This window comes from Triturus cristatus, chromosome 3_2 (genome assembly GCF_964204655.1).
Source record: "Triturus cristatus chromosome 3_2, aTriCri1.1, whole genome shotgun sequence".
Classification (NCBI taxonomy): domain Eukaryota; kingdom Metazoa; phylum Chordata; class Amphibia; order Caudata; family Salamandridae; genus Triturus; species Triturus cristatus.
Window position 1 is genome coordinate 331,198,767 of NC_140584.1, and position 23,600 is coordinate 331,222,366.

Below are 23,600 nucleotides of genomic sequence, written 5' to 3' on the forward strand. Positions count from 1 at the left end.
ACTGCATTTCAGTGTGGTGATGCGGATCACCACACTAAAATGCGTTAGTCTAACGCCTGATGCATGGTACTTGGCAGAGCTGCCTCCACCTTTTGCTTTCTCCTTCTGTGTCTGGCTGTGGCATCACACATGCTTGTCTGAGGCCTTATCAGTCGGTATGCTGGTTGGTCTCAATTTAGCAGCCTATGCTATTTTTGCTGGCCATTCACCTCTGCAGTGACTTGTTAAACGCTCTTCACCAGCGTGCTGCACCTTACTTCACTGCCTCCGACCAGGCCACCTCCTGATTTCTCCAGTTCTTCTTTTTTTTGCACTGTGTGGCGTCACTGGCTTCACATGTGCTTTTACTGTTTGTATGATGCTTCCATCCAATACAGCACCTTCAGCTGTTATTGTTAGTCAGTTACCTATGCAGTGACTCCTAAAATGCTCCCTACTGCATGCTGCCATTCACATTTGTGTCTCCTGCCTCAAACTGCTCAATATGTTAGTTTTTCATTCCACTTCTCGAAACTGCCAGGAGTTCTGCAGTATGTGCCATTGACACTTAGGCAGCGATTACACACACAGCAGCAGGGCTAGTTCTAGGGTTTTTGGGGCCCTAGACAGATTAGGAACAAGTGAGTGCCCTTTTCATATCTTTTTAGTGAAACAGGTTATTGCCAACTACATATGACAAAGCAAAAGATAAACAAATAGGGCAAATATTTTAGGCTTAGCAGAGAATACACTTTTAAGTGGCCACTGAAAATACTTGCCCAGACACTAAGTACTTAAAAGGTCATCAGGCATTATGGGGCGTTTGGGGAATGATTTAGTAATATTACTTATCTGATTATAAAAACAAACGTCAAGTACTTAGGAATGTGAACCAGAAAGCAAGGACTGGCAGTGGACTTCCCAAACAATAGGCCTTTGCCCACAAACCAGTTCACCAAGTTCTCCCACTCACCTCCATTAGAAACGTCGAAAAATCAACATTTTTCAAACAATCATAACCTTTTTTAAAGTATCTTCATTTGAATCAATCAGTCACTCAGCATTTTTAGTGTGCAGCGCTGTCACCCCTAAGGATATCTGGGTGTTGGGATGCAAGGCCTCTGTCAAAAAGCCAAGTTAAGAGTTTGTTTCTGAACTCCACCTGGGAAGGTGTCCTGGGGGGGGGAAGTAGGGGCTCTGGGCAACAGGCGGAGGAAAACGACAGGAAGAGGGCAAGAGACGAGCAGAAACAGCAAAACAGAGAGCAAGAAGTAAGCAGAAAAGGCAAACAGAGGGTGAGAAATGAGCAGATAAGGCAGAAACAGAGGGCAAAAAGTGAACAGAATAGGCAACAATAGGGCAAGAAACAAGCAGAAAAGACAAAAAGAGGGCAAGAAACCTGCAGAGAAGGCATAAACAGAGGTCAAGAATTGAGCAGAAAAGGCAAAAAGAGGGCATGAAATGAGCAGAGAAGGAGGCACAAACCAGGGGCAAGAAACCAGCAGAAAAGGCAAAAAGAGGGCAAGATACGAGCAGTGAAGTTAGAAACAGAGGGCAAGAAATGGGCAGAAAAGGCAAAAAGAGGGCAAGAAACGAGCAGAGAAGCCACAAACAGAGGGCAAGAAATTAGCTGCTTTGTTTAACTTTATTATTGCACACACATGTCTGCCATTTTCAGCCGATAGCATGTTGTATTTTTCTACTTTTATTCTTTCAGTTTATCTTGCAAATGTGACTCAACTTGTGTATGTGCTGTATTGTGGTTGTGCATGTTGGTGAATGCAAGAATGAATACGTGATTTATGGATGCACAAGTGCAAGGATGATTGACAGGGTGCATGTGTGATGACTTATTCAGTGCTTAAACCAATCAGTGACCAAGAAGTCACTTAATTAAGAGCAAGGCTTATTGGCAGTGCCAATGCTTGTCATTTACCTATAAGTGGTAGCGGATCGACTTGCCTTGTTGCACATCTTATCACTCAGTTGCGCACACAAGCAATAAAAGAGTGCACACCAACATTCTATTGCCGCACATAAGAAAGAAAAATTAGAGGGACCATTGGTTGGAACTAGCCATTTCAGGCGTGGTTGCCTATAGGATGGGCATATGAAGAAAAAATGAGCAGTTGTGTCCCTTGTGCCTAGACAAAACGGCCATAGACCATCCCAACCCTGTTTCCAATTGAGCATTAAAAACCCTAATGGTAGGGACCCCACCCTGAATTGGTGATATAGCTTCCTTTCCAGGGTACTCCTAATAATTTCCCAGTAAGGCTCGATAAACAAAGACAACTTAAACTCCAAGAAACCGCTTGTTACAATACTAGTGCTCTGGGATAATCGCATCTGGTCAATATAAGACCAGTATGCTTCTTTTAGTTGCTTCTTGGAGGGGAACACAGCTGAGGACGGAGAGTCCCACAAGTTCCTCATCCCCATTGCTATTAATGTAGACTTGAGTTCCCTTAACCACTGGATTCTATCAGAAGTATTTATTTTCTTGACTTCGCTCAGAGCCCGAGCATACTGAGCCAGCTCAGGCGTTGTCCACAGCCGGCGCCAGTAGGCTATTGGACGGAACTTCCAGTATCCATATACAGGGGGAATAATGGGGTGGTTTTAGGGAGTCCTAAAAGGGCTCTAAGAAAGTTATGTGCTACGGCAAGGGGTGCTAAGTCACTGAAGCCCCACAACTCCGCACCATACAGAATCCATAATTTGGCACGTGGAACCATGTTGAAAGTTGTCTTTAAATCAATAAAAGCAGCGCACAGCGACCCCCCCCCCCCCCCCCCCCCCGCCCAAAGTTACTATCTTCCAGTGAATAGCCACAAATCGAGAAGCCTGGTCGATGGTCCCAGTGTGGGAGCGAAAACCGGCCTGTAAAGGTGTTAATATTTCATTTTCCTCTATCCAATTTTGGAGTCTACCCAGGACCAGTCTAGCTACCACTTTCTGGATACCATTTATCAGACTAATGGGCCTATAATTATTCGGGAGAGAACGATCCCCCTTCTTGAATATGGGAACAATCTCCGCTCCTGCCCATGTTTTTGGTAGTGACGCTCCACTCGCCACAGCATTAGCCAGGAATAGAATATATGTAGCCCAGGTTTCAGGGTCTGATAAGAACAGATCCGCCGGGACACAATCTGGGCCCGGGGCTTTTCCGCGTGGATTAAGTTTCAAAATTCTAAAGACCTCTATTTTTCTGAAGCAGACAGCAGGTTCTTGAGTTGGGTCCATTGGGACCGAGAAATGACTAGGGGGCCCCCTGAATTGTGTTTCAAAATATGAAACCCAAACTTCTGGGGAGACATTATTTTCGGGAGTGTTAGGAATGTCGCCCCTCCCCCATTTTAAAATATTCCAAAATCTCATCATGTCCCTATCTCTACTAGCCTCCAACAAATCCAGCCAATGCTTCTCCTCCCAAGCACTGCAAGCTATCTTTTGCTGCTCTCTGTATAGACGGCGAGCCAGTCGCGTTGCTTGCCCATCGCGAAGATTGATGGCCTTAGCCAAAGTCTTGTATGCCTTCCTACATAAGCCGTTGTACCAGGAGGCTCTGCGGGATTGGGGTCTCTTCTTCTCTATCTGTGGTTTTGTAAAGTACATTTTAAGGTCCCCAAACAGTTTTTAATGCGTACCAACTATCATGTTGTTAATAGACTCCTGGGAATCACAGGCCAGGAGAGAGAGAAGAGCGGCATCAGTGAGAGCTTTTATTGAATCCCTAGCCTCATCATTTTCAGCAACATATTGCCACCGAACTCTTCTCATATTGTTAGCAAGGACTAAATCGTCTGGAATTATGTTATTGGACCATTGGGGTGGTTGTGTAGCCAAGGATAGAGATTTGAAACTCATAACTAATGGATCATGGTCACTCTCACATCTCGGGAGAATCACCATGTCCAACAGCAGTGGCCAGAGAGGCATACTCAAAATAAAATAATCAATGTGACTGCTTCTAGGACCCACACTGAAAGTATTCCCAGCCATCCTGTCCGAGGTGGTTCTCCCATTTGCAGCCCTGAAACCTTTAGCAGGGCAAAGGCCCTTGAGTTGCAGGGCTGCATCAGACCATCTCTTTATGGTTGGGATTGAGAGCTGGGGAATATCCCACTTGGCATCCTCCTCACTTCCCAAATCCATATCTTCCCCATCTAAAGGCTCAAAAGTACAATTAAAATCTCCTGCTAGGATGACATTAGTCAGATTGCTTAAAGTGTCTAAAAAACATTCTAATTCTAGCAATGTTTGCGAAGTTTTGCCTCCCGGAAGTCCTCTAACAGATACATTAAACAAAAGGAGGTTTGGCATTTCCTTTTTTTGCAACTTCAAGATCAAAATATCTGGGTTTTCAAGGGTAACTTCCTGGGCTGTCCATCCCCCCCTCTTGCTTAATCCAAACAGTCAGGCCTCCTATTGGCCTTCCCCTTCTCCCTGGTATTGCTTGTTTCGAAAAATTTAAATATCCTGGGGAAAAAAAGGGGCTTGGTAGCCCAGGTCTCTTGGAAGAGGAGAATATTATGCATCACTACAAAATCAGCCCAGTCAGTCGAGCCAATTCTTGATGAGAGTCCCGCAATATTCCACGAGACCATGGAGCAATGTCGCTGGTTCTCTCTCTGTTTAAAGATGTCCATTTGGGCCCCAATATATCTTCTCTCCCTTCTGACCTAACCTGAGACCATTATATTTTGCTGAATCTGGGGAGACTATCACAATGTCAGAGCGAATCATACCAAAATTCTCCATTGTGAGATCAACCTCCTTTATAGTTAAAAGGTTCGAGGAATCGTGCTGGTGCCTCGTCTGGGAACCCCATTTTATGCTGGCCTCATGACCCATGGTCTCATTCGATATATATGGTGGAGAGGTGGGGATATGGCCTGAGAAGTGTTAAGGAGGCATCACTTTTCCCGTAATGGTTTCTTATGGGGTGCACAAATATTCTCCAGTCAATCGAGCTCCTCTAGTGATGTCAGGGGATCAAATCTATTTCTTAGGGGTAGTGTACCTTGATATCCAGGAAGAACGTCTAGCATTGGGTAGCTGGGGCCCAACCCACTATTAGGGCTAAAAATTCTCCCTTGACGTTCATGGCCTCTGCCATGGCTCAGTTTTCCCATCTGATAAAAATTAACCCAGGGGCAGTGGCCTGATATTACTCGTCTGGTTTGAGGACCCCCATCTTAAGATGTAATCAGCTACTCTATAGTCCCTAAAGTTTACTACCAGACAGTCACCAATGATGTCCTTGTGTCTATTCCCCACCCAACTCACCATTCGAACAAACAGGATTTCCCCCTGTTCGTTTCCTGGAAGCGGTCTGTTCCTATTTAACCAGAACGTTATTTTGTTCTTTAGTTCGATAAATGATTCTGTACGGTCAGGCTTCAGCTCAGGTACCCCAGCTAGTATGACAACATAAGGGGACGCCTCAAGTGGCAAATTTATACAAGGTAACTGCTTATTATTCTCCTTGGATGGCAGCCCCCTAGGTTGACCCTGCAGCAGGGGCTCCAGAGCATTCCGCTTGTAAGTTGTACCTTGCGGGATAGTTGCTAACGGAGCAGTAATTGCCTCCACAAGACTTGGGGGATTTCCTGTGGGGATACCACTTGTTTTTTCACGTTGGGGAATTGATGGCAGTGTTGGCCCTGTCATAAAACTTGCAAGAGCAGCTGAATGTTTGCCAAATTGTGGTTGGGGCGAGTTCACAGAAGAAGCCCCAGAGCTGCCAGAGGCAGTTACTACAGTTACTACGGGAGTGGGCAATATACCACCCATATCCCCTCCCCCCCTGTTTTTAATAGTGTAACCACTTTGTCCAACCGACTCACAATCAATTTCATCTGTGAATTAATAAGATGCTCAAAATGAGATTGCAAGTCAGTAATTAATTGGGACGCCCTACTAGGGGGTGCTTGTAATCTCGGCACATGCTCCGTGCTTCCCCCCCCTCTCCCACGCAAATTGCTTCAGTCAAAACAGAATTGTTTTTACCCTTCTTATGCTTATGCTTCCTAAGGCTAGCCCCCTTTGTCTTTGTAGGAGGTGCCTTTCCCCCAATTTTGGTTTTTCCACAATCCTCTTTATTCATCGGAGTACTGAAAGGCTCCACGGCTAGTGGCACTAATACATCAAATGGACTGTTAGGGGTAACATAATCCTCAAATTCTTGGGGAATGGGAGTAAGATCAATTTGCGGGGTTAGCGATAATCGTCTTTCGGTGCGCTCGATTTCACTGGATACCGCACCTATAGCTTTTTGAAGCATTCTATCAATCGCAGTAGGCTGTATAGATGTAGATGTAGTGGGGAGAGTGCCCTTTTGCTTGGTCGCAGGTCGAGAGTTTGGGGAGATGTTGTGACTCAATTTGGATGACCTTGTTTGCACAGTACCAGCCATTTTGCAGTTAGGCTTTTTGAAGCATTCTATCAATCGCAGTAGGCTGTATAGATGTAGATATAGAGGGGAGAGTGCCTTTTTGCTTGGTCGCAGGTCGAGAGTTTGGGGAGATGTTGTGACCCAATTTGGATGACCTTGTTTGCACAGTACTAGCCATTTTGCAGTTAGATGGTGGGCTGGACTTGTAATCCCAACCACTTAACCACAATTTTCGCTCTCTAGTTAGAAAATCAACAGAACCACCCCAAGATTGTTCCTTTTACCAAAACACCCTTTCTCTGCCCCTCGATTCAAACCAGAGTACAATTTTAGGGGTTATAGCCTAAATCAGTCACTCACAGTCACGGTCCTCGCTCCTTGTCTCGCCAACCGCGAGTCGATGACCTAGGAGCCACTTCATCGCTGGGATTACCAGAGGAAATTTCTCCTGGGGGGGGGGGTGGGAGCCAGCCCAGCCTCTTCCGGCTTCTGACGGCCTCAGACGGCCCGCCCTTTGCCCGGCCTTCGTCCGTGCGCGCGTCCCGCGTTGCGGGGAACTGCACTCCCTCTTGTAGCACCTCCAGGCGCTCTTCTGATTACCGGCAGCTGGCGACGGGCGCAAAGCACACTGGATGTCATGGTCCTCCGGGACCGGACCAGAGCAGGAGAAACTTCATCAAGGGACTGTTGTCATTATGGCCACTTAACAGCGTGCAGTAGCTGGTATTCCCTGAGGTGACTGGCGGGCCGTTAGAAATCCTAAAGCGTCCCGCGGGTGGTGCGCGTGCGGCTGCAAAAGTGAAAGCAGCTGGCGGCAAAAGTGGTAGACTGCTGTTATTGGAAGCACTGCGCTCGTGGCGCGCTCCCGCAAGCTGGATGCCGCCACAAGCACAAGTGTGTGCTTTCAAAAACAGCAGAGCGACAGCTAAAGGTCCTCCTATGCAGCGCATGCGCGCTGCGTAGGCGAGACCTAAAAATCTGTGCATATTGCAGTGTACAAAATCTGAAACCAAAGCTTGTTGTACCAAAGCAACTGAATAAATAACTTTTTTTTATGCAGTGCTTCATTCAGCAGTTCTGCCATTTGTCAGTTCTGTTGATAATAGGTGTCAGGCAATTAAGTGAACATCTGTTTGCTACCCTAAGAAGGACAGAAGGCTGAGATAGCCTTGCTGGGAGTAGAATTCAAGACCTGCAGATATCTGCGATGTGCTTTTTACTCAGTCATCTTGCAGCAAATTGTACACTAGCCTGGCTACTTCATGCAATTCTTAATCGCTGGCCAGGTTGAAATGTGGGTCTTTCTTTGGGCGGTGGCTGTAGAAATGCAAATGTGGGTCTTCCAGGAGCTTGGACCCAAAGAAAAGCCCCAAATCTCTTCCCGTCCAGCCATTACAGTGCTGTACCCAGGGCAGTCTTCTGAACAGTTATTAGGTTTTTAAAGTCTACTTTTATTTGTAGTGATAGTTACCTGACTCTAGAAATGACTTTGTGCTCTTTGGTCTTCCCACCAGGTGGGCGTGGAGACATGGGCTTTGGTCTCAGTCACTAGCACATTTTGTGGTGAGTACTGGCTGAGTGAAATGCTTACTGCTTCCTGGGGGCCTCTTGACTGGCAGCGAAGTATGTCTGTGTGAGTTCCCTTTTAAAGTTGGCATTTAACACTCCCCCATCAGTCCTTAGTAGATGGTGGTTGTCCCAGGAGTTTTAGCTTGGTGCAGATCTTGGATATTGCTGCTACTGGGCAGGTCTAATCTCCCTAGAAGCTATGCACACCAGTTCCCAGTAGTGCTGGATGCGCCCCCACCGCCTCCAAGATGTGATGTTCTATGCTGCCTTTGGTTTTGGGTAAACAAATAATAGATCCAGACTGAGCAATGGTTAATTTAGTTTATAGGAGGTACATTTCCAACAGGGATGTCAAGATCTCTGAACTGCTCTAGCCATGCAGGTCTCTAAAAGCGTAAGTTAGGGCATCTATTTCTAGTTGGTAGGCAGAGCCAGAATACCTTGAAGACAAACCATTGGGAACTCTCAGAATTGCACACTATTGGTGGGTTTCCCATTGAAGCACAGCCTTCTGTCTCTCTTTTGCCTGTGCTAGAGACATGAAGGTTGCAAAAATGTTGTTACTCTTGTATGCTTGTTTGAATTCTATGCTTGTTTGCATCATAATTACCTGACCAAACAACTTCCTAGATAACGAGTGCTGCTTCCCCAGTCTTTGAGGTTTATCGTGTAACATAGAGCTATTTCTCGTCTTGTTTTTTCCTTTCAGGCTTTACTCTGTCGACCTTCTTTGAAGCTTAGTAACCCGTTCCCAAGACGGTCTCCCAGTGCAGTAATGGAATATGATTTCACTCAGACAAGATCCCCACAGACCTGCACACTACAGACTACCATATCGTCTTTTTTCAGAACGACACCCCCAGGTACGTTTGGTGGTGAAGGGGCAGAATTTTAATGTGGGGTTCTGTTCCATCTATCTGATTCTGAACCATCCGTGAATACAAGTTCGAGTCCCCTGCAGCTTGTACTCGAGGGCACAAAATAGTGTCTTGTTGGACACATGATGCGTCTAGCTAGTTAAATCTTTCTCATCCAGAATCAGTGGACATGCTGGGCCTTTTAGGCCCGACCAACAATGTAAAAAGTGAAATGCAGTTCCTGTGAATAAAAAGTCAGGACCGACTTAAGGGGTTTTACAACACATTGCTTCTTAGATTATGCAAATGGTGATGGGATGTAGATCTTGACCTGTTAATGTATTACTCTTGTGAAACCGTTGAAACCCTATAAGAAAGCATTCCTGATGCCAAGACCTGAGCACACTCTGATACCCTAAGGGCCAAATCCAGTCACCATTCCAAGTTTCAACAAACCATATTTATGCAGTAAACTTAAATGCAGCGAGTCTTGACTATGTGTGCTTTGGGTAAGGGGGTGCTCTCTAGGGTTTTCAGTAGGTACAAATGCATTAATATAGCACTCCTAGGCGTTGCTCATGCAATACACTAACATTCTCAACCATTATATGTTACACTTTAAACTTGGGGCTTTGTCCCCATCATAGTAGACCATGAGGCACCTACTTGTCTCATGATGATTTTGAGCGAGGTTAGTGACCATTAGCGGCTGGCCTTTTCTGTGGTCCTGAGTGGGAATCTTTTCTGTACCTTTTTCTAGTTTGTGGAGTAGCTGGTTAATTCTGATGGGCCGCTAACAGTAGTTACCTGGCCCATTGGAAATGAGATTTGCACAGGAACACTGTGGTCCTCTTAACTTTAACATGGAGATTTTGTCTGCTGAATACAACCGAAATCCAGGTGTACATGTAGAGTGATAAATGAAGAATTGCTGGTAGAAGTAGAATTGTATTTGGAATTACTGCTCCCTCTCACCCATCATTTCTAATTTCCTAGTTGACCCTCAGGGCTCAACTTGTAATGGATTAGGTATTTCCCACTCTTAGAGTTACTGAAACTTTTGGTGGTGGGGAAATCTGTCTAATTTCCTGGGCCACTTTTAATGAAGACCTTGGTGTTTCAGGATTGTGTATTTAAGGCTAGTTAAGATCATTAGATTCATATCGGAAGGTAGTTCCCATAGTTTCACAGGTGGATGCAGACTTTTTAGTAATCTTTTATGAAAGTTTTCAGTTTTGACTCCGGCGTATGCTTACACCTCAGTGGTACTTCCAGGGGTGCTTATCAGTAGTAGTGATACAGGAGTAAGGCCATTTGTACTCCACTTGATGTACCCAAGAAGGTACATCATGCTGCATGACAGTGTGTGTCTTTTTTTGTTTGTGGATATATATATATATATATATATATATATATATATATATATATATATATATATATATATATATATATATATATATATATATATATATATTATATTATCTACTGGCGGTCGCCAGTAGATAGTTATAGTTAGGACCGTGTTTCCATAGGAAATCCGCAACATTCGATTTGGAATAACTTTGGCGCCGATTGACGAATCCTCGCGAAATTTTCAAAATAGGTGGGGCGCTCCGCTCCTTCCCTGAAAGTCTCGGGGGGATTCGTCAAGCGGGGGCTGAGAAAAAGGGGGGGGGTCCCAAAACGCGTTTTCCCCATGCATTTTTCCATAGGACCTTTAGTCCAAGCTACAGCCCGAACGGCTGAACAGAATTACTTGAAATTTGGCAGAGAGGTAGTCCTCAGTTCAGGGATGTGCCTTTTGCAGGTCTGGTGTAAATCTGTTCATTAGTTTCTGAGAAAATTGCAGTTAAAAGCATATATATATCTATAGGCGTGCACCGTGCGCGTATGGTAAGCATACCGTACCGTGCGCGAGCGCAATTCTGATTGGTTGTTAGATGTCAGTAAACATTCTAATCGGTCGAAATCAGGAAGTGTCGGCCGCCATTTTGTCTCTCGCAGTCTGAGGCAATGAAAAACAAAGGGGCAAAACGTGAGAAGGGGGCAGGATGGACAGGTCCTGACCCCCTAGCCTTTGTCAGGGGGTCACTGAAGGACCCCCAAGGGTAAAAAAATAAATAATTTTTTTAGCGTAAAATCGCGGGGTGCGCGCACCGTACGTGCACGGCACGAACAACGCATCATGGGCGCTTGGTGCGCGAAGCGCACACTGCGCGTACGGTACGCGCACGGTGTAAAAACTTTACAAAAAAAAAACCCATAACTTGGCATTTAAAAAACCGTACAAATTCACTGAAAAAACCATAGTTTTCACACACGTTATAGTTAGGAATTAGCATTTAAAAAACCTTGCAAATTCACTTAAAAAACCCTAGATTTCACACATGTTATAGTTAGCTGGACATTTCACTCGTGAAAAACCATTGAAATTCCCCCGTTATAGTTAGTGCAGGCAACTATAACTCACACGACCGCAGTCCTCTGCTGATGATGTCAGATATTACATCACTGATGACGTGTGTCTTTCTGAAAAAAAAATATTTGTAATATATGTATAGCTAAAAATTAATGGAAGAAGACATGGGTAAATAAGTGTCTCAATACAGTGATGTAATATCTGACATCATCAGCAGAGGATTGCGGTCGCGTGAGTTATAGTTGCCTGCACTAACTATAACGGGGGAATTTCAATGGTTTTTCAAGAGTGAAATGTCCAGCTAACTATAACATGTGTGAAACCTATGGTTTTTTAAGTGAATTTGCAAGGTTTTTTAAATGCTAATTCCTAACTATAACGTGTGTGAAAACTATGGTTTTTTCAGTGTATGTATGTATATATATATATATATATATATATATATATATATATATATATATATATATATATATATAATCTATTTGTTGTGCCTCTGCTAGCTTGCCTGTAATCAAATCTGTTTGCTGTATTTTTATTGTCATCTAACGCAGTCAAATAGCTATGGTCCTGCGCTTGTGCCATAAGATTTCTTTTCAATCGTTGTATTACCAGCTCCCATGCTCTGCTTCCATTGGCTCTGTTCCTCATTCTCCATCTGAGCTGAAGAGCTAGCGATGTCAACTCGCCTGGGAGAATTCCTGGGGCTAGAGCATTTGAATTCTCCAGTCTTACTGAGTGTAGGATTGATTACTTCCTCATTCTTACCATGTTCATAAGCATTGTACCGCACCTTTCTCCCCTTCCCCCACACTCAAATATTATAGAAGTTGATTCTGTCTAGAATGCGAAGACAGTCACTAGCAGAGCGCCACAGTTATCCCAAGTCGTGATAAGCCATAAAAGCGTTTGTTGGTAGTAGGATAGTCTGTAGGGGCGTTGTGCTCATTATTGTATCAACCATGCCTCTCAAAATCCCTCGCTATGACGAGTCTGATTGTATCTTGGCAAGCAATTTTCAGGGCCTACTGGCCCATTCTGACGAGAGAGCTGGAGCTGGCAAAGAACAGGTGTCCTGTTCAGTAAGAAAATAAAGGAGCAAAAAAGATTTTTTTTAAACCTTGTTTATATCTTGTCACCTTTTCTGTGTTCAAAGACAGAGCTCAAATGTTAGCTGATGTCTTTTTCACAAATTGCTCCTTATTTTATCTGGGAGATTGTTGTCGGGGAAAGTGAAGTAAACTGTCTGACAATTGTGCTGGGATATAGCAGGCCTCAAACTTATACATATGTTACCAGACATGCAGTTCTAATGACTTGAATAAATTACTCGACCGAACTGTAATGCCATTGAACAATAAACTGCACATCAAAGATATGACAGATAAGGTGCTGCATTATTTTACTTTATGCCCCCCCCCCCCCAACCCAGCTTTAGACACAAGTGGCAGTATATACAATGCAAGATGTTACTTTTGCACAATAAATAGTAGCAAGAGGAATGTGTAGATTCTGCAGAGACCAATCCTTCTGTGTAAGCAGATTTTACTACAAGTGATTAGGTCATATTCGGGTGTTTCAGGAGGTAAGTGGTCGGTGGAGCCACAAAGTCCCTGTGTCTAGTGGACACTGGCAATTCCTCAGCATATGTCTTCATTTGTTCTTAGCAATATACTAGGTCTCTGATCCACTTGGATTAGGGTGAGCGCCGCTCTGCCACCCCAATGCATTGCAACAGCACGTTTAGCAAGCAAAGTAGAAATATCGACAATGCACCTATTGCAAGGCTTAATCTTCTTCAGTATTCCTAGGAGATATAATTCTGGCGTAACATGCAATTGTTTTCCAGAGTCATGTCAGAGAATACTTATCACGACCTGCTGCCAAAATCTGTGTATAAAAATACAGCCCCATGCCAGATGCATGAAATTGGCCCCATCCTGCCCACATCTAATACATCTCGCATCCTCCCTCAATCCAAACTTCAGCAATTGCGCAGGGTTGTAATACATCTGCTGTAGATATTTAAAATGTATAATGCGAAGATTACAGTGGCCAGTCAGGCACCCAGTCGCTTACAGCAAGAATCCCAGTTCTCCCAGGACATGGGGGGATGAAGTTCCTTATTCCATTTATCGAGCGCAGAAGAGCTAGACCTGTCATTTTCCCTTTGGGATGCATTATATAATCTGGTAATGAATCCTTTACTGTACCTCCCATGATACAACCACCTGTCACGCTTTCAACATGCTAGGCTCCTGCAGAAACTCAAGGTACAGAGCTCGTACTGCCACTCGCAGCCTAGTGTATGTGAAACCATACATTGCTGTATACGCTTGACCAGTCATGAAATCATTTAGGGATATAAAAGACTCATTTAAATACGTGTCCCCAAGTTTCGTAAGACCTGCAGTCTGCAGGACACTCTGGGCCCCTCGCTCCTGCGCCACGGTAATGCCCGAGTGTGCCGCAATTGGCATATCTGGCGCATAAAGATATTCCCTCCCTGCATGAGCAGCTATGGCCTTCCACGCCTGAACAGTACATCTGTCCGGGTTTAGCTCCTTTCTGGTGCTGCCCTTGCCCTTGTGCAGAACCATAGCAGCGAACGGGACTGGAAATGCAATGTCCGCCTCCACCGCCAAATGCGGAAGGTATTTCTGTGGATAATGCCAGTAATGCGCGAATTGCTCCTGCTCACATAGGTAGTATAGACGCAGATCCGGCGCTTCAAACCCCCCCGCGCTCGAATGGCAATGTCAGTGTGTTCGAGCTGCACCTAGGCTGCTTGCCCACCCATATCAATGCCAGTAGGCTGGACTGCAGGGTTCATAAAGAGCCGCATTCAGCGCTTTTGGGACATTACAAAGAGAGAGAGGAGTTTGGGAAGAATAGACATCTTCACAACTGCAATTCTATCTGCCAATGATAATGGCAGGCAGGTCCAACGTGAGACCTGGTCTGCAATCGTGGTAATGATACGTCTGTAGATCATCCTAAGCACCAAATCAGGATCCCTGTGCACCCAAATCCCCAGGTATTTTACAGGATCAGCCGACCAGGAGAGCGGGTACTCCAGTGCCAACTCCTGGGTGCAATCTGTCAGAGGAAAAATTATATACTTTGCCCAGTTTATACCCAACCCCAAATGTCTCTCAAACACAACATACTCACGAAGCAGGGGCCCCAGTTGTGTGGGCGGCTCACGGACATATAACATTATATCGTCCGCATAAAGTGAAATAGCCAGCGGGTGCCGCCGGAACCACAGTGCAGCCTCAGCGTGCTTTTGTCGGATCTTACATGCTAACGGCTCAAGTGCCAAAGAAAAAAGCATTGGGGAGTTGGGGCATCCCTGCCTGGTGCCCCTGCATATTGAGAATGCATCCGATACCCATCCATTAACTCGCAGCCTGGCGACCGGGCCTGTATACAATAGTCGCACTCATTTTAGAAAAAACAGCAGTATTCCCATTCTCCACAGAACAACAAACATGTATCCCCATTGTACCAAGTTAAAGGCTTTTGCCGCATCCAAAAGCACCGCAGCCGCCAGGAGCTCGGGGTCCAGGTGATGTATTACAGCAGAAATAGTCTGCAAGTTATGTACTTCCGATCGCTTTGGGACGAATCCTGACTGGTCAGGGAGTATCAAGCTTTATGATCAGAGGCTGTAGCTTGTTAGCAATTATTTTTGGCCAATATTTTTGTGTCAATGTTTATTAAGGACAGAGGTCTGTATGATTCTCACTTTGTCCGGCTTTAGAAGTGTAACAATCAAAGCTTCCCTGAGGTTGGGGTTAGTGTACCAGATTCATAGGCCTCAGCAAATGCCTCAAGCAAGCGCAGGGCCAGGACCTCAACATAAGCCTTTTTTAAATTCACTGGGCAGCTCATCTAGACCTGCCGCCTTACAGGTCGGGAGGGCCATTATAGTTTCTTTTACATCCTCCACATCGAAAGGCTGTGTCAGATATTCACGTTGCCCATCAGACAACCACGCCAATGCAATGTCAACCAGATAACTGGAAATGTCATCTTCGCTAGCCGAGGGCTTAGTCCCATATAGCTTGGTGTAAAAGTCGGCAAACACCTTGTTAATCTCTGGGGTGGGGTGACAAGCAATGGATTCTTCGTCCAACATTTCCACAATATGGTCCTGTTCTGTAGGAAGTGCCAATTTATGTGACAAAGATCTACTAGGTCTACCACCTACTCCATATTAGCGCACCTTACATCTTCTAGACCTGTGCAGCACCACCTGGTCAGCTGTCTGATTGTGTTCAGATACCAATTTTCTAATTTGAACCAGAGTAGCGGGCATGGGACTTAGCTCATACACACGTTCCAACTCCGTAATCTTAGCAGGTATGTTACTTATTCTTTTAAGGAGATCCTCCAAAACCCCATCCGGCTCCCCAATGAGAGATGGGTCACAAAAGCCTTGTCCAACTATCTGGAATTAAACTCCTGCCTGGATACAGCTCAGTATGGCTTTAGGCCGGCACATGGCACGGAAACCGCATTGGTCACCGTGTTAGATGATCTGCGAACGCGTGTCGACAGGGGCAGGTCAGTTTTTCTGGCACTGCTGGACATGTCGGCCGCGTTTGACACGGTTGACCATGCGGTTCTCCTGGAGCGTCTCCATAGCGCGGGTGTAACCAGTCTAGCCTTAGATTGGTTAACGTCCTATCTCAGTGACAGACAGCAATCAGTGGCTTTACCACCTTTTCAATCAGCCACTCGACAGGTGAAGCAGGGAGTTCCTCAAGGGTCGGCGATTAGTCCGATTCTGTTTAATTTATATCTTCGACCCCTTATAGCACTGATTAAGTCATTCGGCATATCAGTCATCAATTATGCCGATGACACTCAACTGATTTTTTCATTTGAGGGTAGTGAGTCGGTTTCGAAAGACACCTTTCATCGCTGTATGTCGGCCACAGCTGAATGGCTGCGAACCAACTCACTCCAGTTCAATGGGGCTAAAACAGAGGTTCTCCATTGCTCTCCTGATCGCCTTCCCCGGGCGCTGCCCGACGACTTCTGGCCACCTTCCATTCCTGGCTCTGTGGCAGGAGCTAAATCGGCCCGTAATTTAGGAGTGGTATTCGAACCGGACCTACAGTTGGATGGTTCAGTTAATAAGACCGCAGCGACTTGCATGGGCCTGCTCCGTGCCCTACGCAAAATTTTGCCTATTCTCCCCAAAGGTTTTAGAGCTGAGGTGGTGCGGAGTATTATACTCAGTAGATTAGACTACTGCAACGCACTACTCTTAGGAGCCCCAAAAAAACTAATCCTGAAGCTGCAGAGGATCCAGAATATGGCGGCAAAACTGGCTCTATCGCGCCCACGATCTGCTTCCTCCTCGGCAGCTTTAGCTGACCTACATTGGCTGCCGATACAACAGAGGATCGCGTTTAAGGCGGCATGTCTTGTATTTAAGGCGCTGCATGGACTTGGACCAATCCCACTCCAGGGCCTGTTTTCTTGGTACCAAACTGCCCGGCCTTTGAGATGCTCATCGGCGTTTCTGGTGCGGATCCCAAGGATCACTAGAGTTAGGATAGGTGGCCGAGCTTTCAGCCACACAGCCGCCTCATTATGGAATTCCCTTCCGCTAGTGCTGAGGGGTAAGCAAGATCTGACCTCCTTCAAAAGGGACCTTAAGACCTATCTGTTCCCTAGGGCAATATAAACATTCTTTCGGTGGTTTAAATAGGGTCTCAGCGCCAGGATACCCTTGGGGTGACAGATGCGCTTAATAAGAGTCAAATACAATACAATACAATACCTCTGATTTTAACTTTAAAGGCCTCACAGAGTGTGCCTGCGCTATCAACTGGGCCCTCATTTTCGGTGAAGAAGTTGGATATAGCAGCCCCAATCATGGCACGGAACACAGGGTCTAGTAGGGAAGATTGCTGTAATCGCCACTGAAATGATGGCCTCACACATGCAGGGACATGAAGCTCTAAAAGCACAGGGGAGTGATCAGAGAGCATTTTTGCCAAGTGTTTAACAGAGACCGTCTAGCGGAACAGCTCCTTTGACACTAACCAATAGTCCAGCCTGGACCAGGAACCATGAACCGTAGACACAAATGTACCCTCTCTACTAGCTGGATATCGAGACCTCCATAAATCTTGAAGACTCTGTCTCCATCAGTTCGACTCTTACCTGAGCGGCCTGTTTCCACCGCACCCATCGAGCGGTCAAGCCCGGGATCCAGACAGACATTTAGAGCACCACACCATATTACTACAGAGGGGGGGAAAGGAGGAAATACTCCTCCAGACATAGTTAAAAAATGCGGGATCGTCAATGTTTGGGCAATATGTATTAACAAAAAGCACTGTTGTGCCACCCAGTTTGCCCTGAACCAGAAGCACTCTTCCCTGCTCATCAGCTTCGGATTTAGTTAAGGTGAAAGGAGTACCCCTCGACTATAATCAGCACTCCTCTAGAGTATTAGGAGTACGATGCTGCAACACGTACCACAGCCCAATGACCCCCCACGTTTTGTTCCGTATGTTTGGTAAGATGCGTCTCCTGAAGAAACGCGACCTATGCATCCTGTCTGTCCAGAAATGCTAATACATTTTGGATCTTTTTGTGGTTGAGACCACACGCATTCCATGTTATTAGCTTTATAGTAACACCCGGGCATGCATTTAACCATCATACATTGCACAATACTTCTCAGTGAGAACCATCTTGCCACCAAACATGCCGCTTCTGCACTACTGTCTGCCGAGTTACCCTGCATCCCCCCAATCCCCCCCACCCACTTCAGCACCATTCAACGAAAACCTAACCCAGAGAAATAGTCTGGGTACACCCATTGGGGAGCACTAGAGTGAATTCAGCCTCTCACTGGAAAGGGAGGTGGCTGATCTTGTCCATAATATCAATGTGACAGCACAGTCCATGTACAGTGCCTGTAATACTTTCCACCTTTTTTACAGTGCACTCAAGCGCCACAGGACATATGCCCAACATGGAACCCCCACATAGTGCAATATTTCACATGGAGATACCCAGTATCCATGAACATCTCACCTTGCATCGGCTACCAAAGCAGACGAGCGCAGGCCTTTGGACAATATGATCACTGTTATGTAGGCCCAACTCTCAACTCCCTGGTACTCCTCATCTGGATCATCAGCGGATTCACTGTGATGTTTTTTCAGTGACTTTAGATGCTCCATGGTGGTTTTCGGATTACTGAAGATCTTGGAAGACCCTCCAGCCCGATCCTCAAGCGTGCAAGGTAGAGCATTGCTTATGGGATGCATTCCACCAGCAGCAACTTCTTGACCTGCATGAACTCCCTTCTCGCCGCCTGAACAGTCTTGGTAAAGTCCGGGAAGAAAGCAAACACGTTTCCCTTAGTTAAATATGCCCTTTTCTCTGGCCAGTCTGAGGATGCTGCCTCGATCCCTATAGTTTAGCAGCCGCGCAATTATAGGTCGCAGTGGGGCCCTGGGGACCGGCGGGCCGCCAGGGATCAGTGTGCACGCTCCACGATCAGCATCTGCGACAGATTGTCCTCCCCAAAAATGTCTTAAAGCATTCCCTCCACGTATACCTCCATTTTCCCAGTGTTGGTCCACTCCGGCAGACCCGTGATCCTTAGGTTGTTCCTCCTGGATCTCGCCTCCCAAGTCTTCGTTCTTCGTCTGGATAAGAGCCATCACTTTTTCCATATTCAGGGTTTTGTTGGTGACTGTGCGCTGGTCGTCTTCAGCTGTGAATACTCGCTTCTCAGCTTCCCCCAGCCTGGTGCCCTGCTTGTCAAACTTTGCAGCCATATGACCCATGCATACATTAAGTGCATTGATTTTCCTATCAATTGACTGTAGGCTATGCTGCATCACCAGAATTGTGGATTCCAGAGTCGGAGCAGCGTCTGGTGGGGCCTCAACCTGTCTGGTCTGCCATCTTCCCGGTTTGCGCATTCCAAACGTGAGGCGCGATTGTGTCTTGTTGGTTTTCCCTTTTGTGCCCAGCTCCTTTGTAGCAATAGCGGTCTTCTCACCCCGCTACACAGTCCAGCAGAAAACACCATGCAGTGGAGCGGGTCACATACATGTGCAATTATCTATATGATGTAGATGGCACCTCCTCTTGGGTCCGCCGTAGGATCACCATTACGCCTCAGGCCTACACAACCCCAGTCCACCTCTGCAACCTGTGCAAACCTATGGACTCGCCACCTTCAGAGCTGACCGCTGAGAAGTACTAGGTCTGGCAGTGGAAATCCTTGCAGCCCAGGCACCCTAATCCAGTCTTTCGCATCATCCTCAGCAACCCAGACGTCCAAATGAACAATGTGCACCCCCAATTTTCACTGCGCATCAGCTAGCCGCACACTGTCCTCCATGTTATTACCACGGGATGAGGGGCATTCAGTTTCTCAAGGCCGATTTAGCAGAACAAGCCACATGAGGAGCCCTTATTGTCAAGGCTGCAGCATCAGATCAGTCCAGGAGCTGCACCTAGACCCCGCATCACGTCCCCACAGCCAGAGAGGAACTATCATCACATGTAGGTCACTAGGGGTCTATCCGCCTCTCCTCAAGCGCAATCACTCACCACGGCTTCAGTGCAGCAAGCAAGAGGCATCTTCACAGGCCCGGCGGCGGCCCGCTCCAGCAGCGTCAGCACCTCACACTGGGCCCACTGGTAGCAGTCATCGTATTCGCTTGGGCCTCCACTGCTCCTCCGCGATCCTCCCAGACAGGTTTCCGAGCGGCCGGCACCTCTAGAGGCCGCGCGGCCTCGTCCCGTCTCACACGGTCCTCCGCGGCAGGGGGTGGTAAGCGCAGCCACAAAACATGGCCGCCACACTAGTTTTTCACGGCTACTCCGCAAGCACAGAGATTTAGCTCACCGCCACAATTTCAGGGCCTTCCGCAGCCTCGATGCAGGAGGCGAGCGGCCTCCTCGCAGGCCCAGTGGCATTCCGCTCCAGCGACGTCAGCACCTCCCAGTTAGCCCTCTGGTAGCGGTCCTCTTGTTCACTTGGGCCACCACCGCTCCTCAGCGATCGCTGCGCCCAGGATCCCGAGTGGGTAGTTCTTCCAAGGTCTGCGCGGCAGTGTCCGGTCACACAGGAGCCTCAGCGGCAAAGGGAAACAAGCCCGGCCCTCGGCAGCAGACTTCAGTCGCCTTTGGTTTCTCGCAGCGGCTCCACAAGTTCCGAGAAACAGCTCACCGCTGCAATTTCAGAGCCTCTCGCTGCCACAATCTTGTCCTCAGTGCCTGGATAGTTCAATGACAAGTTAGTTGTAGCTGTCTGCCACGCCATGAAGCAGGATTGTGGTCCGATTATGGAACGGCTGGCAGAGCTGCACTAAGGCGCAGCTATCTTGCCGTGCGCCCTCTAGCGCCCCTCAAATCTGGGGAACCTGGTTAGAGTCTCGGCCAGGACGCGCAACATCCTGTGATTCTGGGCAAATTACTTAATTTCCCCATGCCTAATAAAAATTAATGTGTCCTCATGTAACGCAACTGGTGCTTGTTTAAAGCGCTCTGATACCTTTGGGTCAAGTTGTCACTATATAAAACTCTGTTAAAAAAAAAAAGGCAAATATTTGATTTCAGTCACCTTTTTCTTCATTATCACATATAAGACCACCTTCAAATATGTGAGTTCAGCTTGTCTGCTGTATAAAAACTCTTGTTTGATTTAATAGACTACATTTTTGCCCCATGTATAATAAGAGTCTAGCCCATAAATGAGGTATATATGAACCCTCCAACTTGTCTCGTAGTTCACTAATAAATAGCATTGTCATCCGGGCGAAGGCAGGAATGTTTCTCAGTTCATGTTTAAGAACTCTCACTTTTACTAAATATATTACAAAAGCATGATATGGTTGCACGCTGTCATGGAATGGCCACAAACTTTCCCCTGACAAAATATACAGTATACAAACGATAATGGTTGGAAATTGGGTTTCAGCAAAAATATATCATTTACTCATCACCAAGGAATGTGTACTGATTTGTTTTGATCCCTTTATAATCTTTGTTTCTAGCACACTACAGAATTCCAAAAAAGTGCTTTCTTAACTTGATATACTTTGGAATATTTGTACAGTTCATTTACAGGCTATTTAAATTGTGTTAGAAGAACACACTCCCTGTACAGCCCCTTCGAAAAAGCAACTCTGTATGGCGAGTCAGATTTGTATCAGGTGAGCTATTTTTAGGGCCTACTGATCCGTTCTGGCGATAGAGCACTGGCTGGCAAAGGACACCTGTGCTGCTCAGTCACAAAGTGAATGAGTAATAAAGATGCCTTTAAATCTTCACACCTTGTCACATTTACTATGTGCTGAAAGACGGAGGTCAAATGTCATCTTAAGTCTTCTTACACATTTCTGCTTGTTTTATCCTGGAGATTTGTATTTGCTTTTCTTTCTCTGATTGAAAAGTTAGAGGATTTTGTAAACTGAACTGTCTGACAATCTTCGTGAATTTAAGGCTATAGGATGTCAGTATTTTTCTAATAAACCACATTTAAATAGCTTATAACTGAACAGTACAAATATAAATTCAGAATTGTGATGGCAACAAACATTTTAATAGGATAAACACAATTTAGTTGGTGATGTGTAAATGGTAAATATTAGCAAAAACTTGATTTCCAAACATTGTCTTTACAATATATAGCTTTACCAGTAAAACTTAGTGAACTAAGAGGCACATTAAGGGTCATGTGTACCCTATATGTGGGCTACATTTGTATTAAACACTGAGCAAAAGTTTAGTCTATTAAATCAAACAAGTGTTTTTTGTACAGTAGACGTGCTGAACTCACATTTGATGGAGAAAAAGGTGTCTCAGAGAAATAAAATATTTGTCCAGGATCACACAATTTGAGACCAGTTTATGGGTCAAGAGCATTGCAGTTAGGTCGAATAGAATATTCTGGCCACTAGACCTGCAGGTCTGGTAATACTTATATACGTTTTTGAGACCTGCTTCCTGATCTACCAGCTTCTGCTTTCTGAGAAGACCAGATAGTCAGATTTATCTATGTAATGGGTTACATGGTACCTGGCTTCACACATAATAAATATGACCTACTGTTTGGCATCACTGTAACCACCTACAAGTATAGTCTACAGTAAACCCCTGTCCATCTACCTGACACTTTAAAGCAGAGAATGCATGAGGCAATTCATGAGACTTCATTTATAAAAGCGCATGCGTCCAAAAACATTCAGTCATACCTGCTAGCCAGTTAAACACAAACTAAGCAATGCTTATATTACTTTATGAAGCTGTGCACTGCTGTTATCCTTTTTTTCTTTTTAGGTCTGGTTTATCAGTGCAGTTGATGAACCTAATAAAAGAGCTTTCAGGAGTACTACACAGAGGGATGTTGGTTCCACCCACTTGTTGGTGGCCAGGAATACATGATTTCATTCATCAGAAGTTGTGTGTTTCCACAGAAAAAGTGTCCCCTCTGCAGCTCCGATATTATTTATTTTTGTTGATCCACCTGCTCGACCCAGCAGCAGTATGGCTTTCTAGTGAAGACTTACTAGTATCCATAAAGTTTTAAGCCTACAATGGGATGGAGTTTGAACTTTCAGCAGCACTCACATCGCGCTGTTAAAGTATCTTAGATACGTAGATAGATTACTGTGTCTGTTTTGCTCTAGCAGCAGCACATACCCTCTTCCCTTTCCATCATTAAGTTAGACTTCAAAGTGCTGTTGTGAGTTTGAGAGCAGTGTGGGATGCCAAGGTATACAAGTAATCCACATGCATTGTTAGGTCTGCCTCTACAGCGCATATAGGAAGCTGGCTCTCTATATAGTGTACTAAAAAGAAGTACACTATGCAGAGTGTCCAGTGGGCCCCTAATTGGCTTACAGAGGCTAAAATAGATATTATGAATGCTCTCTTTTGTGGTAGTGTAGGCAAGCAGTTAGGCTTATTGGAGGGTAGTGTTAAGCATTTGCTGTATTCACACAGGCAGTAAATGACACACACTCAAAGAATAATTCCGAGACCAAATTAGAAAAATAACACTTTTTATAAATGTTTCTAAACCAAGAACTTTATTCAAAGGTAAGTACGGTTTTCAATAGCACTGTATACAGGTAAGTAACGCTTTTAACGCACAATGCAATCCTAAGGAAGGCAAAGTCAGAGATACATGAAGGTAGGTACAGTTGATTTCGGGTTTCACCTTCTAGGCTTCAGAGATGTAGTAGGCCAAGGTCCAAAGTACTACCAGCAGTTCCTCGAGAACCACCCGGGTTCTACAGGGTGCTGGTGAGGGTGGTAGATGGAGCGCTACTGTGAAGGGGGGGCCACACAAAAACAAGCTGCACAGGGGGACTTG

At 45.7% G+C, this 23,600-nt stretch overlaps 1 protein-coding gene across 2 annotated transcripts in view; it reads left to right on the plus strand.

Annotated features, from left to right (window-relative positions):
* The window catches only part of AUNIP (aurora kinase A and ninein interacting protein), a 44,047-nt gene that overhangs the window by 15,366 nt on the left and 5,081 nt on the right, over window positions 1-23,600 (plus strand). Inside the window, exons 2-3 of one of the 2 annotated variants that reach the window (XM_085647798.1) lie at window positions 7,897-7,945; window positions 8,661-8,814. In XM_085647798.1, the coding sequence (XP_085503924.1) occupies window positions 8,727-8,814 (88 nt within the window). In that variant the 5' untranslated portion in view covers window positions 7,897-7,945; window positions 8,661-8,726. The remainder of the gene's footprint in view (window positions 1-7,896; window positions 7,946-8,660; window positions 8,815-23,600) is intronic. The other variant, XM_085647797.1, reaches the window with a different exon arrangement.